General features: G+C 43.8%; 1 protein-coding gene across 1 annotated transcript; it reads right to left on the bottom strand.

Moving 5' to 3' along the window:
- Positions 1 to 1,340: 1,340 nt before the first annotated feature.
- LOC116716525 (transmembrane protease serine 9-like) lies at positions 1,341 to 15,731 on the bottom strand. Its single transcript, XM_032557341.1, has 15 exons — positions 15,603 to 15,731; positions 15,312 to 15,415; positions 14,563 to 14,642; positions 14,417 to 14,495; positions 14,165 to 14,345; positions 13,510 to 13,643; positions 13,270 to 13,428; positions 7,560 to 7,798; positions 3,732 to 3,868; positions 3,441 to 3,544; positions 2,692 to 2,771; positions 2,546 to 2,624; positions 2,294 to 2,474; positions 1,639 to 1,772; positions 1,341 to 1,557 (listed from the first exon to the last, which is right to left on the bottom strand). Exons 1-15 carry the CDS (start codon positions 15,652 to 15,654, stop codon positions 1,396 to 1,398), a joined length of 1,905 nt encoding a protein of 634 aa, XP_032413232.1. The 5' UTR covers positions 15,655 to 15,731; the 3' UTR covers positions 1,341 to 1,395.
- Between the last annotated feature and the right edge of the window lie 1,192 nt (positions 15,732 to 16,923).

Here is a 16,923-nt window from a genome sequence, read left to right as displayed (position 1 = left end):
TGAACATTAGACGAGGAAATGTTCTATATTTATGCATTCTGTTAAAACGTCAAAATACATTCACATTATAATGTACAGTATTTCATTTGTTAAATAATGTAAGTTTTAAACCTCACTGGACAATTGGAAAAATCCTAGAATTTTTTTTACATGCCTTAAGAAAATCAAAAACACTTTGGAAAAAGTCCTGTATTAAGGATCATAATTCAGACCAGAAGACAAAACAAGTGAAGCAGTTATTGCTGCCACAAACCATGTCTGAACGTAGTCCTGGCTCAGAGATGATCTGCTTCGCTGTGCTTCTCTCATAGATGAGGAATGAAAGGAGCTTCTACTGCCATGAACTGTGCACTGTTTCTTTAAGAGGGCAGCGCCTCCATGGCTGCAGCCCCAGACCGCGTCTCTCTTGTGTCCGTTTGGTGATTTATCTTTCCCTAGATGGGATGTACTGAATCTGAACATTGAAAGTTCTCCTGGTTCAATGCGTTTTGTTTTTGTCTCTGTCCTGTCAACCCTCACTCAGACATTCAGTCCAGTTCTGCTTCTACTGCAGATCCAGGAGATTAAGAACATCATGACACACTGTTACCACATGAAGAGAGACTGCTACAAACGCAGCAACTTGATGCATTCGACTGGGTTGAAAACATTTGACCAGTTGGAAAAATGATCTGAACTTAACTGAAATGTTTAATGATTGAGTTCAGCCTGAACGGACTCTGAGCTGTCGGTAAGGTTGGGTTACATTAATTCTGCATTTCTGGGTATAAACTGAATGTTTTTTATTGTGGTGATTTGGTGCGGAGTCGATAAACCGAACTAAATGAATCCCATCTTCATGGGACGCTACTGTCATGTTTTGGCCAAAGGACTCAGAGATCTGCTACATGTGATAAACTGAAAACAAAGGACAAGCAGACTTAGAGTCCAGGACTGTGGTTCTGAAAAGGCCACCATGATGTCAGCTCTGAACTACTTTCAAATCCAACAGCAGAAGGCGGCGGCCATCTTTAGTGCTGCAGACGGAGCGCTGCTGGGCGACGGCTACGTTCTTCTTCTGCAGGTCACTTTGGGGTTATGAACATTTTTTATTGAAGGTTATAATGTATAACTGTATATTTGTTTTTATTAAAAATTATGCTTATATTAACTTGAATAATGTCTTAATATCTTACTGGTTGAATGTTTCTTTAAGAAGAAATGCTGTAATATCTTCTGTTTGGAGGTAAATGTGTTTGATTTTAGCTTTATTTATGACGACTGATTGGTTTCACATGAACTCAGTGAGAGATGAAGATGAGGGTCTGCAGGAGAAGAAGACATGGCTGCAGGTTTGGTCAGTTTCTGTGTTTTATTGAAGATCAGGCTAGAAGCGAGGCCGACCGCTGAGCACGCTCAGTTGGCAGCGATGGTCTGGTCGACCCAGGCGCGCAGCTCGGTGACGCGGGCGTAGACGCCGGGGGAGTTGGTGCTACAGGTGCTGCTGCCCCAGGACACGATGCCCACCAGAGTCCAGGCTCCGTTCTTCTCACAGACCAGAGGACCTCCAGAGTCACCCTGAGGAAAGAAACCAAGCAGGCTGATGAAAACCGGAGGTCAGACCGGATGAACAGAACCGGGTCAGAACTAAACTCCCACCATGCAGGAGGAGGCTCCGGCCGCTCCGGCGCAGATCATCAGGTCGGTGATGCTGCTGCCCCAGTAATTGCTGCAGTTAGCATTGGTGAGGAGGGGCAGAGCGGCCTGCTGCAGCAGAGCGGGGGTGTCGGGGGCTGCAAAACACACAACAGTTACCAGAAAGTTCATGTCATACAGGAACAAGGGCTCCATCTGCTGGCAGAGCAACGAAGTCTCAGGTTGTTAAAGGTTGTCCTGTTTTCTCTTGAACAGCTTCCTGTGCAGCAGAATAACATCTGTTATAGTTTCATGTGCTCAGATGATGAGATTAAGCTCCTTTCTCCCTTTAATGGTAATCAAGATAGAAAAATGTGTTATTTTAGTTTTACATGTAAAGAATTTGTGCTTGGAATTTTTTCCTAGCATTTGTAAGTAGATTGTTTCCTGTGTTTTATGTGAATTTTATTCTTCCTAGTTTTTATCTTTGGTGATATTTGACAGAAGAACCAAAAAAGGTTCTGATCTGAACGATCTAATATATTTAAATCACTTCAGTTGAAAAAAGCAACGTGTGGTCACATGGAGGGTTAGAGTCCTCTCCATTTAACTCGTGTTGGTTAAAAACTGGTGAAGCACCTCAGGGAGCCAGAGCTTTGTGAGCGTCAGCAGCTGTTACCGTTGTAGCGGGTCAGACCCCAGCCAGAGGTCACACACATCATGCCTCCAGGGAAGTTATCGGAGGACTCAGCCAGGCACACGGGGGAAACCCGCATGTTGAGCTGGGCGGGGCTGGACAGCTTGATCAGGGTGATGTCGTTATTGATGGTGAAGCTGTTGTACTGGGGGTGTCTGAACACCTGGCGGGAAGTGACACGTTAGGAGTGGCAGGTTAAAGGTCAGAGGATGTGAAGTGAAGGGTCTCACTTACCTGGCCGGGAGAAATCACCTGGATGCTCTCTGCGTTGGAGGAGCGGTCGTGCTCTTCGAGGACCACGCGGTCGCCGGTCCTGCAACACACCAATAGTTTGATCTCTTCTTCTTTGGTAAAGCAGACCTCAGGTGTGTGACGCTTACCTGATAGTGCAGTGAGCAGCCGTCACCACCCAGTTCTCGTTGATGAGAGAGCCTCCGCAGAAGTGGAAGCCAGTGTAGTCCTGAAACAGAGGTCGGTCCCATTTTAATAGCTGTGCAAGTTGTAAGAACTCTGCAGCCTGACAGGTCGGAGGTCAGCTCAGACACGCGGCGGATAAACTACGAGGAGGCGACGGCCGCACGTCAAGGTCGCCGTTTGACGGCAAAGAGCAGCCGGGTTGACATTTTCCAGTCCTGGAAAAATCAGAGGATGGATGCGTTTCTTCTGACAGCAGCATGTTTGCGTGTGTGACATCTCTTCCAGCCTAATGTCGGACCTGGACCTGCCGATGTGGCCATGAGGTCGGTGATCAGTACGCGACAGGCTGATGCAGAACACGCCAAGATGCTTGGAGGAATCGCAAAGCAGGGTTATTCCACCAAACACTGATTTCTGACGGTAAACATTAGGGGCATGCAGTCTAAGAAAGATCAACTTTTATTCTTTGAGGTTGGAAAATGCAACGTTTTTGTCGTCTCCACCCTTTTAATATTGGCTTCACATCCTCCAAAGTTCAGAAATGATCACATCTCCATAAAGTTGTTCAGTTTAACTGATGATCTGCAGGACGGTGAGGTACCAGCAACAATTATCGGTTAGAAAAGATTTCTATATCAGAGATTGTTCCTAAGAAGGAGGCGAGCATCCCTGAAGTTAACAGAATAAAGCATCTTTGTTTGTGGGAGTTTACCTGAAGAGACACCTGCCAGGGCCAGGAGTGAGGCACAGCCTCCTCACCGTTCACAATGCGGGCGTAACCGGTGATGACGGGAGTGATGGCAGGCGAGCCGCAACCTGGTGACATAATCATTACATCATTACCAACAACAATTAGAAATTAACTCCTGACATCTCAGGAGAATGACGTGTTTCCTCTCCCTTCGACCGAAGCCGGACGTCTTTCTAACTCCGTGCAGCGTAGGCGGTCTGCAGACGTCTACGCTCGTCTCTGAGCGACTCTGCTGATGAAGGCCGGTCTCACCGTAGGCGGCGCCGACGAAGGCGAGGCAGGAGAGGATCCACAGGAAAGCCATGGCTCGATCATGTCCACTCCCTTTGGGCCCGCTGCTTTTATACAGCAGTGGAGCGATATGATTGGACGGGACAGCAGGGACATCTTATCAGAAGACAGTGGGAGTTTGGACAGGTGTGGGTATTTTTCCACCTGAAGAAGCAGGAACACTAAGGTCAGAATGAGACCATAAGGCTGGAGGTTGAATTAGTATTAAAATCAAACTGTTACCAAAGTGAAGCTGGACGTCACTTCATCACTGAGTTCTGAATAAATACCACCAAATAATTGGAGCTCAAAGCTCATGTTAAATGATATTGAAGTATCTTCTGTAGGAAGAATGATTCCTTCATAGAAGAACAACTTGTAAATTATTTACAGGTTTGGGTTGGTGCCAGATAAAAATAAGTAAAATAATATAGATCAAATGTAACAAGAAACATTCAAACAAAACTTAAGTCAAACATAGCTATGGCAACTACACATACAGAAATCATTATTTTCAGGGAAATAAATCAACCATGAAAGGTTTTGGTTCGCTGGTGTCTTTAACTCCAGCAGAGTCAGTCACCCCGGAGGGGGGCTTAGGGTTGGGGTTAGGGGGAACCGTCAAACTGCAGGGCAAAACCTTTTAAGGGATAAATAAAATAAGTTTCTAAAAGGAACAATGAACCCGTTCTAGTAGGTCCAGAGTAGAGCCTTTAACTGCTCCATGTTGTACAGAAACTATTGCAAAGGTGAATGATAAGGAAGGTTCTAAGATTACAATTATAAACCTAAGAATTTTAACAAAATGTATTGAAAGTAGTTTTAGTTAGGGTTAGGGTAGACAATAGACACGACAATAGATGAAGACAATAGACAAAGTCAATAGACACAACTACAGACGAAGACAATAAACACTACTGACGAAGACAATAGTCACGACAATAGACACGACAATAGATGAAGACAATAGACGAAGACAATAGATGAAGACAATAGACACGACAATACATGAAGACAATAGACAAAGACAATAGACACAACTACAGACGAAGACAATAAACACTACTGACGAAGACAATAGTCACGACAATAGACACGACAATAGATGAAGACAATAGACGAAGACAATAGATGAAGACAATAGACACGACAATACATGAAGACAATAGACAAAGACAATAGACACAACTACAGATGAAGACAATAAACACAATAGACTAAGACAATAGACACGACAATAGATGAAGACAGTAGACACGATAATAGACTAAGACAATAGACACAACAATAGGCGAAGACAATAGACACGACAATAGACGAAGACAATAGACACGACAATAGATGAAGACAATAGACACGACAATAGATGAAGACATTAGGGTTAGGGTTAGGGGTTAGTTCTTTTAGATAAAGAAGTTTTGTAACATGCGTAATGAACCTTAAATCAATAGGTTGCTGTTTCAGAATTTCACATTTCAATCAAACGCCCAATCCTATTGGGTGGTATTCATAAGGTGGTATTTATTATACCACCTTAAGTTGTCAACAACTTAAAGTGACCAATTTCAATGGAAAATAAATCCTGTTTGTATCGGAGGATAAAATAAGATAACATTTAGAATAGGCCATGATGAAAGGCCAAGTCTGCTAAAGACCACAATTTCTTGATTATCATTAACAATAATCCCCCCTTTTATGTAATTCCGGAGTATTTATAACCAATCAAGATTTCCTAGCATATGGATTTATAACATTTGTATATGCTGAGGTCTGAGGTTTTTGGCTCTTTGTTGGAAATTTTCTGTTGCCTGCTGCTTCTCTCTTCGTCCACTAGATGGCGCCAAGGGACTGCAACACCTGGAGACTGACAGGTGTCAGCGCACCTGGGATCCATCGCCTGATCATCCAGGGGGACATGAGGAGCAAGAAGCTGCCAGCGCTTTATTAGTTAATTTTACCATCACATGTAGGAATAAAAGGAAATGAGTTGGCAGATAAATATGCAAAACAAGCTACAAAAAATTGTTATATTGATATATTGGTACCATTCAGTAAAGATGAAATCAAATCTATTATTAAACAAAAGGTAAAGGAAGGGTTAGGGCAGAAACAGTGGGAAGAAGAAAGAACTGGCAGGTGGTGTAATGAGGAGAACAGGATGAAATGGAAAGGAGAAAACCAAAATGTCCAGATTACGTTTTGGTCATACAGGGTTAAATATTACTTTATTTAAAATGGGAAAACCTCCAACAGGAAAATGTGATTTTTGTTTTCAAGAAGAGACAGTAAAACATGTTTTTTTGTTCTGTTCTAAATATTCTGTTGAGAGACTAGAATTAGTATGTAGATTACAAGAAAATAAATTAAAGCTAAATATACAAAATATTTTGGACAAAAATTCAACTTCTGTCAGGATCTGTGTTTTTCTGTGTTTATTTAGAGTTTTCTGTGTCTTTGAGTCTCCGTGTTGTCCTGTTCTCCCCCTTGATTGTTCCCAGGTGTGTCTCGTTCTGTGATTACCCTCTGTGTATTTAATGCCACCTGTGTGTCTGCGTCTTTGTCGGGTCCTTGTCTAACGTGCACTCAGTCTTTCGTGTTCCAGTCTTGTTAACGGTTGCTACCGGCGTCGAGCCCAGGCTTCTGCTCGGCCGTGCTGCCCGTTGCTGGACTGTGTTCATCATTATTAAAATTCATTATTCATCTTACCTGGGTCTACAGCGTCTGCCTCACCACCCCTCACCCGCAACTCATGACAACTTCTGAATATTTTTGTTTAATGAAACAAGAAAACAAAATTGATAGAAAGGATATAAGTTTTATTAATTTATTTTTGTGGGAGAATATACAGTATATGTAGCATCATGATCCACACTCCATTCCAGTAGATGGCGGTAATGCACATCAGTAAGTTGCTTGCCAACCGCTATAAAAAAAGAAGAAGAAGACTTTGAAGCCTGAGTGTTTGTCAGTTTTGGTACTCTGCGCCCCTTTGAGTTTCTCTCTAAGTTTACCAAGATTACGTCAAGTTTTATCTTTCTGTTGCCTCCTCCTCAGGTGTTTCCTCCTGATGCCTCAGACTATTGTCCACCTGCGTCTGAGTCCCTGGGTTTCTGGATTCCCCCCTCGTGACGCCATGGATTGTTACCCACTGGTTGCCCGAGTCCCTTTTCACCTTTACAGAAGAATCATTGACACTTCCTGGTTTTCTCTGCTGGCAGTTCCTCCTCACCTGAATTTACCTGTCCGCCTTCCACCGCAGCCTCTACCATCTGAACCTCGCACAGGAACCTGGCTCACTTTCAATGACCTCTACGAAGAGACCATAATCCCAAAGACCACAGTACTACTTAGTTAATTTGGGCCTGCTGGATTTGCTGTGTGATATCTACATACCTGAAAGAGTTCTTCTGGATTGTTCATGCTCAGCTGGCCGTTTTGAAGCATCTCCTCGCCTGCAGGTTGGAGCCTGCCCCGCCCTCATCAGCGATCAGAGCTAAAGGACGACCTGTCAGATTACAAGTAGTGTCTGCAGCGTCAGATCACTTCCAGGACTCCTCAATCCCCATCACCTCTCCCGGGCGGAAATTCCCATCCGGCTAGTAAGATCTTTCCACAAGTCCCTGTTCCAGTTTGTTCATTATACTCACTTTCCCGATCTGTCTCGATCGTGTCGGTCCTTCCAAGCCTGGTCATCAACAGATCCATTCATTGCATATTTAACATTGTTTTCCTTAGAAATAAATCCTTTAAACTATCTGGTTTCCTGAGAGTATCCCTGCATGTGGGTCCAGAATATTACCAACATGATACCTTTTGTTGGGTGCTGGAGTCTGGTCTTGTGGGGAGCTTTCTTCTTCTTCCACCAGGAGGAGCCATGAGGTTGTGGTCTGTTGGAGGGTGGTCCCCGCGCACCTGTGCATAATCGGCATCATCACCACCAGGATAAGAGGAGCGGGCGGCCGGTTCTCCAGCGCTTGTGTGTTAACCTCTAACGGTACTCTGAGCCCCCTGAGCTTAGTCCTCTGTGTTTTCATCCGTGCTCCTAGACACTGTTGAGGAAAAATGATTATTTTTAGTGCTTAATACAGTTAATCTTACGGCATGTGTAAAAGGTATATTGAACATTCTGATTTTGAACAAATTTCTTAATTTTGAACAGGTTTGTGTTAAGGATTTAAAATTAAACCAGATGGGCAAGCATTCAGAGAACAGTAACCAAATGCAGATCAAAGAGGATCTCTCAATGGGCCTCCTGCTGTGTTGTCAGAGCACAGGAGGCCGTAAAATTAGCATCTGCTGCAAGGCACTATCACTTGAGCCTGGAGGAGAGAAGTCTGTTTGGTTCACAGAAGATCAAAAGTCTTCCAGAAACCAACATCTGGGATGGTGTAAAACTGAATACAACATAGAATGTTGAAACAACTAACATTTAATTTCTAAGACATTTTTCTAAGTATTAATAGCATGTTTTAATAAAGATTGTATTATCTAATTGTAGAACTACTAATCTAGTAAATGATGAATGTATTTGAAAATTGTACTATCTGTGACTATATCAGAATCAAATGGAAATTGTTTGAATGAAAATGTTTTGTTTAGTATTAGAAAATTGCTCAGGAATTATACCTCATTTTGTTCTGTTGATTTTATGTGTTATTTTTGGCAGGACTCAATCTTTTGAGGTGCTGAGTGCAGAGGAGCAAAACTGGGTTTTGTGAAGATAACCTTTCCTTGAACCAAAATTACTGGATTTAAGTTTCTCCTGAGAATTTATGTAAGGAGAGATAACGGGAGAGACTCCGGATTCCACAGGTATCTGTGAAATCTTATCTCATGTTTTTGTTTACCCAAAATGACCGTAGAACCCAGGAGGCCAGGACGCAGCTGTTTGCTCTTTTGTTGAACCAGAGACCAAATGGCCTTTGATCTTTGGCGTAAATTAGGGGGAGTTCTAAGTTTTTCTGAGTGCCTAAGGTAGCTTCCAGTTGGTCAACCAGAGGTACGCCTTAATTGAATATATTAAAAAGGAAAGACACACCTTCAGTATAAGACTTCGTGCACAGGAGTAAAAATTCAGTCAGCTGCCACTATTTTGCTTTTTTGCATCAGCTCTCTCCAAAGACGCGTCTTTGCCTTTTCTTTGTTTTTCTTTCTCAATTTTTTTCTGTCTCAAGGTAATGAATGTATATCTCTGTTCCTCTGCAGTTTTGTTGTTAATTAATGTGTTGCTTTGTATGGGATTAAACTCTGTGATTCTGTGACGTCAACGCGCAGTGTTGTTTTCCCTGTGGCTGCACGTCGCCCGCTGAGAGGACCCGGGAGTTTAAGGAAGAGAGAGCCAAACTTTTTTCCAAAGTTAATTTTATAAAATATTCTTCCTTAATAACACCTGAATTTATCTTTAAATTTCTACTTGCAGGAATACGTCTCGTGGTGCCTTGGAGAAGCACCCTTTGTGAACCCACATTCAAATCCGAGACCCAAGAACCTCAGCTGAAGAAATTCCTGGAATACAATCTAAGCTGGCCGAGACCCTCTCCTCACCCTACAGACTACCCTCTGACTACCTGCCCGCCCTCCAACGGCTCTCCCATCTGCGACCTCAGGGGATCCTCCAGCCATCGGACCCCTGATCGGACTCCTCCTCCTCCCGTCAGCTTCCCAGGCTCCAGTACCCCAACCTCAGTTTTCCCCCGCGGACGCACCTCACTCAGTAAGCTCGTTCCTGAACTAGTTTGTTTCAGTTCAATATTTCACTTACCTTTCCTTTCCCCCTGCCTTCAGCGCGAAGACGATACTTATCCATTGGCCCCAAGACATTTCAGATACCACACCAGATATTTATGGTTTAAAAGAAAATAGATTTTATTTATCTGAGTCATTTTCCATCTCCTATTTGTGTCTCTGCATGTGGGTCAAGCGTGTAGCTTCAAACATGACACCTTTCACACATTTTATTTCTTTCACAAGAAGCTACAGGATGAAGATCCTGCTTCAGTCTGACCAAAACTGGCTGAGGCTGTTTACTGACCAATGAACTGCTTCATAAAAAAACACACACAACTTCACTTTCAGTGATTTAAGGTGGTTTTTCCACATCTGTAGATCTTGAATTTTAAAATAATCCATCTGAATTACATCTTTTTAAGATCACCCAGAAGCAGGGCGTGCTGTGGTGGCGCAGGGGGTTAGCACGCCCCACGTTTGGAGGCCTTAGTCCTCGACGTGGACGTCGCGGGTTCGACTCCCGGTCCCGATGACCTTTACCGCATGTCTTCCCCCTCACCCTCCCTGTCTGCCTACTGTGGAAAAAATACGAGCCACTAGCGCCGCAAAAACTCTTCAGAGAAAAAAAAAAAAAAAAGATCACCCAGAAGCATTGATTCATTTATTTATTTTACAACAAAGAATAAACTAAAATGTAATTGATGAAATAAAATGAACCACAAAAACAAACCCAAAAATCCAGAATTATGACATTTGCTGCTGTAAGACTAGTAATGTTGGAACAAGAGGAGACCCAGAAAATCTGGAAACCACTGTTCAAAAATATTTGGTACTAAATGTTGAGAAGTGAGACATTTTCTACCTGCTGCTCGTCGTTCTCTCGTCTCCTCAGGTCCGTTAATGTTGTGTGTAAAAGTGAAACCATAAAGACAGCACTCACTGTTCAACTTCACAATCAACCAGAATTTATTCAAACAATCAAGTGCATAAAGTCACACCAACATCTCATCATGGTCACCAGAAACCAAAGCCACAAAGAAGAAATGAATTACCTTAGAAAAATACAAAGAAGGCGCCTTCAGAGACACTGAGTGGCGTTCAGACAGATCCAGTGATCTGATTGGCTGGTTTAGCTCCATTCCTTTTATATCCAGGCGTTTCTACTGTCTGATGGTCCAACATAGTTTAGACTCAACCAGCCGTAATGTTGCTGTTAGCAGCCAGAGACCAGGCAGGTTTTACCGAGGCCAAGATGGATCCATCCTGCTGATCCTCCTGATCTTTACCAACAATAGATGTTTATTTCATACAGAAACATTTTATTCAAGAAAGTGGAACCAAAGTTTATCAGCTATCTGTGTTTTTCAGTTCAAACTGGTTCCTGAGCCCACAGAGCTCTGCTGACCTCTGACCTCTGACCCAGGGCGTCAAACAGCAGATTTGATTATAAAAATTAACATGTTTCATATAATATCTTCAAACTCTTATAAAACAGACATAAGCAGTCTGTTTTTGTTTTGGTATTTTGGTGTTGTTTTCAATACCAAAACATCTTTTACACTCAATATTTTCTGATTAGTTTTAGACTTCCTTAGTTATAATGAACTTAAACAATTTCCAGATTAATATATGATTTATACACTCTTAAGAATGTGATCCAATATAAAAACTACTGATTAGACTAATTTTAATCAAACCTAATCTTAACCCTACCCATTATATCTAAGAAAAATGTTCTACTGATTAAGTTATATATTGATGAAATCATGAATCTAAATCTAACCTAAACTGATGCCGATTCAAAATCAGTCTATTTCAACAAAGTTAAACATCATTAAAACTAGCATAATTAAACTAATAATTCCAACATATGTCAAAAAAATAATCCATGGACCAAAGTTGACGTAATACCCAAGTTTATTGTAATTGGTGCATTTTGTTTCTGGCACAGATTTCTGAATTCTTGAATTTCTATGGGAGGGTGTGTTTGACTCCAACTGCTATAGTTTGTTATATATATATACATCTTAAGATGAGGAGAACCTTGTACAACCAGATTAAACTTATTTCGTCTCCCACTTGTTGCTCATTACTATTTAAAGGCTCAAACACCTGATTAGCATCTGTTTCTCAAGCATTTTACATATAGATTTGTAATTTATTAAACCTAGATTGACAGAAGGTTTCTTAAATAAAGATTTAATTCCAATCTTACACTGGAGTAAGGGTAAATTAGTTCTATCTAAAATGGGGGCAGTATTTAAAGGGAACACTTCTTTAAGCCCTTAACCTGCATCAGAACGCCCCCATGCCGTTTCTCCATTGTTTTATTCGGGGTGAGATTTAAGGGTTTTCTGAAACCCTTAAATCTCACATGTTGAGTTTAGGTTTTCCTTCTTTAGTGGATCCAGTTCAGTTATTTCTTAAGCCCTTCTAGCTTTAGTGTTTCTAGTTTTCTCATTTTGTCACTTTAGGTTTAGTTAGTCTTTTTGTCCTTCCTTCTTTGGCGATTCTAGTTAAATTATTTCTATTTTCAGATCTTCTACTTACGTCCCCTGGTTCTTCTTATTGTTAGATCAGCCTTCTTCCTGTTTAGGTTTATTTATGTTTTTCCCTCATGTCTTTATGTCTTCTAGTTTATCAGAGTTTCTTTAGTATTCGAGGTATTTTCAGCTCCCTGCTGTTTCCTCTGTTTTTCTCCTCAGCCAACGACTCACACCTGGAACCAGTTATCTCATCTCGTTAGGCCCGTTGTCCCAGTATTTAAGCTCCTCTGTTCCAGTCACAACTCGCCGGTTCGTCTCGTCACCCTTATCGTTACTACCCATGTCTACCTGTTGGTCCAGGAAGCTTTATTTTTTGGTTGATTTTCTTCATTAAACATCCATTTATTTCTACGACTACTGCCTGCTGTGTTTGGGTCCTCTGCCACACCACATCATGATTCCCCCTTTTGATTGACACTGCATTTTGCCAATAATGTTATGAAATGACTTTTTCTGAGCCAATAAAATCCAGAGCGACTTGAGTTTGTTTTGATATGCCTGTATTCTTTCTGGAATATTTCTGACTGGTCAACTCGGAGACTAAATCTAAAGCCACCGATGTGTAGCCAACGCGTGTCCTGTCATAAGGATATCAGGCATTTTGGGGTTTGTGTTGACATGAATCCACCAGCTGCATGCGTAACCACGCGTAATGTGTGCGTCAGGCTCTGTGCGCCCTTCTGCGTAATGGTGTTTACAGGACTTTTTCTCACCAACCACGTTGTCAGAACGGGTCAAAACTGAATGTGTTTCTTCATCAAAGCTTCACAACTCACAGGAGTGGATGATTATGGCCGTAAGAGTTCTGACAAGTTTTGGATCTGAGAATACCGGAAACTTTTAGTCGTCTGCTGCTACAGTCAGAGCGACAGGGTACAGCGTAAAGAACAGCGGGAACGGGGGGAAGGGGCCTAGTGTACCGTTAAAAGCTGAGTTTAGGGCATTAGAGGCTACATCTGGGCTGACACCCTCTGTGTCCCCCCACTATATCGACCTGAGTATTTAACACTCAGATAGAAAAAAAATCTGAGGTCTGATCCAAACATTGCAAGTAAAGACTGGTGGACGGGAAAACGACAAACAAAGGTCAGAAGTTTCAACGAGCTGCTCTGTTTGGGGGAAAACGCGCCTTGTGTTGGTCAAGATGAGGGTCTGCAGGAGAAGAAGACATGGCTGCAGGTTTGGTCAGTTTCTGTGTTTTATTGAAGATCAGGCTAGAAGCGGAGGCCGACCGCTGAGCACGCTCAGTTGGCAGCGATGGTCTGGTCGACCCAGGCGCGCAGCTCGGTGACGCGGGCGTAGACAGCCGGAGTGCTGGTGCTACAGGTGCTGCTGCCCCAGGACACGATGCCCACCAGAGTCCAGGCTCCGTTCTTCTCACAGACCAGAGGACCTCCAGAGTCACCCTGAGGAAAGAAACCAAGCAGGCTGATGAAAACCGGAGGTCAGACCGGATGAACAGAACCGGGTCAGAACTAAACTCCCACCATGCAGGAGGAGGCTCCGGCCGCTCCGGCGCAGATCATCAGGTCGGTGATGCTGCTGCCCCAGTAATTGCTGCAGTTAGCATTGGTGAGGAGGGGCAGAGCGGCCTGCTGCAGCAGAGCGGGGGTGTCGGGGGCTGCAAAACACACAACAGTTACCAGAAAGTTCATGTCATACAGGAACAAGGGCTCCATCTGCTGGCAGAGCAACGAAGTCTCAGGTTGTTAAAGGTTGTCCTGTTTTCTCTTGAACAGCTTCCTGTGCAGCAGAATAACATCTGTTATAGTTTCATGTGCTCAGATGATGAGATTAAGCTCCTTTCTCCCTTTAATGGTAATCAAGATAGAAAAATGTGTTATTTTAGTTTTACATGTAAAGAATTTGTGCTTGGAATTTTTTCCTAGCATTTGTAAGTAGATTGTTTCCTGTGTTTTATGTGAATTTTATTCTTCCTAGTTTTTATCTTTGGTGATATTTGACAGAAGAACCAAAAAAGGTTCTGATCTGAACGATCTAATATATTTAAATCACTTCAGTTGAAAAAAGCAACGTGTGGTCACATGGAGGGTTAGAGTCCTCTCCATTTAACTCGTGTTGGTTAAAAACTGGTGAAGCACCTCAGGGAGCCAGAGCTTTGTGAGCGTCAGCAGCTGTTACCGTTGTAGCGGGTCAGACCCCAGCCAGAGGTCACACACATCATGCCTCCAGGGAAGTTATCGGAGGACTCAGCCAGGCACACGGGGGAAACCCGCATGTTGAGCTGGGCGGGGCTGGACAGCTTGATCAGGGTGATGTCGTTATTGATGGTGAAGCTGTTGTACTGGGGGTGTCTGAACACCTGGCGGGAAGTGACACGTTAGGAGTGGCAGGTTAAAGGTCAGAGGATGTGAAGTGAAGGGTCTCACTTACCTGGCCGGGAGAAATCACCTGGATGCTCTCTGCGTTGGAGGAGCGGTCGTGCTCTTCGAGGACCACGCGGTCGCCGGTCCTGCAACACACCAATAGTTTGATCTCTTCTTCTTTGGTAAAGCAGACCTCAGGTGTGTGACGCTTACCTGATAGTGCAGTGAGCAGCCGTCACCACCCAGTTCTCGTTGATGAGAGAGCCTCCGCAGAAGTGGAAGCCAGTGTAGTCCTGAAACAGAGGTCGGTCCCATTTTAATAGCTGTGCAAGTTGTAAGAACTCTGCAGCCTGACAGGTCGGAGGTCAGCTCAGACACGCGGCGGATAAACTACGAGGAGGCGACGGCCGCACGTCAAGGTCGCCGTTTGACGGCAAAGAGCAGCCGGGTTGACATTTTCCAGTCCTGGAAAAATCAGAGGATGGATGCGTTTCTTCTGACAGCAGCATGTTTGCGTGTGTGACATCTCTTCCAGCCTAATGTCGGACCTGGACCTGCCGATGTGGCCATGAGGTCGGTGATCAGTACGCGACAGGCTGATGCAGAACACGCCAAGATGCTTGGAGGAATCGCAAAGCAGGGTTATTCCACCAAACACTGATTTCTGACGGTAAACATTAGGGGCATGCAGTCTAAGAAAGATCAACTTTTATTCTTTGAGGTTGGAAAATGCAACGTTTTTGTCGTCTCCACCCTTTTAATATTGGCTTCACATCCTCCAAAGTTCAGAAATGATCACATCTCCATAAAGTTGTTCAGTTTAACTGATGATCTGCAGGACGGTGAGGTACCAGCAACAATTATCGGTTAGAAAAGATTTCTATATCAGAGATTGTTCCTAAGAAGGAGGCGAGCATCCCTGAAGTTAACAGAATAAAGCATCTTTGTTTGTGGGAGTTTACCTGAAGAGACACCTGCCAGGGCCAGGAGTGAGGCACAGCCTCCTCACCGTTCACAATGCGGGCGTAACCGGTGATGACGGGAGTGATGGCAGGCGAGCCGCAACCTGGTGACATAATCATTACATCATTACCAACAACAATTAGAAATTAACTCCTGACATCTCAGGAGAATGACGTGTTTCCTCTCCCTTCGACCGAAGCCGGACGTCTTTCTAACTCCGTGCAGCGTAGGCGGTCTGCAGACGTCTACGCTCGTCTCTGAGCGACTCTGCTGATGAAGGCCGGTCTCACCGTAGGCGGCGCCGACGAAGGCGAGGCAGGAGAGGATCCACAGGAAAGCCATGGCTCGATCATGTCCACTCCCTTTGGGCCCGCTGCTTTTATACAGCAGTGGAGCGATATGATTGGACGGGACAGCAGGGACATCTTATCAGAAGACAGTGGGAGTTTGGACAGGTGTGGGTATTTTTCCACCTGAAGAAGCAGGAACACTAAGGTCAGAATGAGACCATAAGGCTGGAGGTTGAATTAGTATTAAAATCAAACTGTTACCAAAGTGAAGCTGGACGTCACTTCATCACTGAGTTCTGAATAAATACCACCAAATAATTGGAGCTCAAAGCTCATGTTAAATGATATTGAAGTAAAGAGAGTATGATCAGCCAATCAAACATTCTCCCTGGGGATTCTGCCAAACGGTGGATCCAACAGGATGAACTTCAGCCCAGATCTTGAGGTTCTGACTTCTCCATTGCTGTCGGATGAAACGGAGCCAGCTTTCTACAGTCTGAGTCTATGTTGGTCTGACAGCTTCCAGAGGACTTTCCGTCTCCCAACATGAACTCGTCCACCATCGGTCTCAGCGCCTCCTGCTTCCTTTTCCTCCTGCTGCAGATGTTGTGGTCGCAACTCCTCCACTTCCTTTCTGGAGGTTTTCACAGATGCCTTGTGTTTCCGTTCCTCAGCTCTCCAGTGAGGGAGTTCAGGTGTTTCCTGAAAAAACCCTGCTGAGGATCCTTCAGTGTCTCTGCTGGGCCCCTCCACGGGTCCAGGGCCCATCTGGACTCCTAACCAGGCTCACCATCCGTTCTCTAAGCCTCAGCCTCCTGAAAACTCTTTGACCTTCAGACTCCATGACACCTTTGCTTCTTTTTTTGGTTTCTGGCTCCTTTGAGTCTTAGTCGAGTTCCCTTTGTGGTAGTTAGTCTTGCTTTATGTATTGATATTTTCCACCCTGCTTCAGTAGTTCAGCTCCTGTTTTTGTGTTTGTCATTGCTGAATCTTTCTGTTCAGTTCCTGCGTTGCATGATCAGAGGATCTTCCTCCTCTCAGTTGTTTTTCTGAAGGTCTCTGTTGAACAGTTTTTTCTGCATTTGGGTCCTTTCAGACGTAACAATATGGACCTGATGTTCTGCAACATCTTTCAAAAAGCAGATCATGTCATCCAGATGGGTGAAGAGAAGATGTTACAGACTCAGAAAACATAATTCACAAGGTCCTGGAAAACAGCAGGAGCATCTGTTAACAACCATGAACAAGCACCCCAAGTGACCCGCATGTATTTCATCTCGTTTTCTGGAAAAGACAGTAGGAGCTAGATCTGCTTCAGTGG

This window comes from Xiphophorus hellerii, unplaced genomic scaffold (genome assembly GCF_003331165.1).
Source record: "Xiphophorus hellerii strain 12219 unplaced genomic scaffold, Xiphophorus_hellerii-4.1 PGA_scaffold_63__1_contigs__length_250000, whole genome shotgun sequence".
NCBI classification, from domain to species: Eukaryota; Metazoa; Chordata; class Actinopteri; order Cyprinodontiformes; family Poeciliidae; genus Xiphophorus; species Xiphophorus hellerii.
This window is presented reverse-complemented; position numbering and strand designations above follow the sequence as displayed.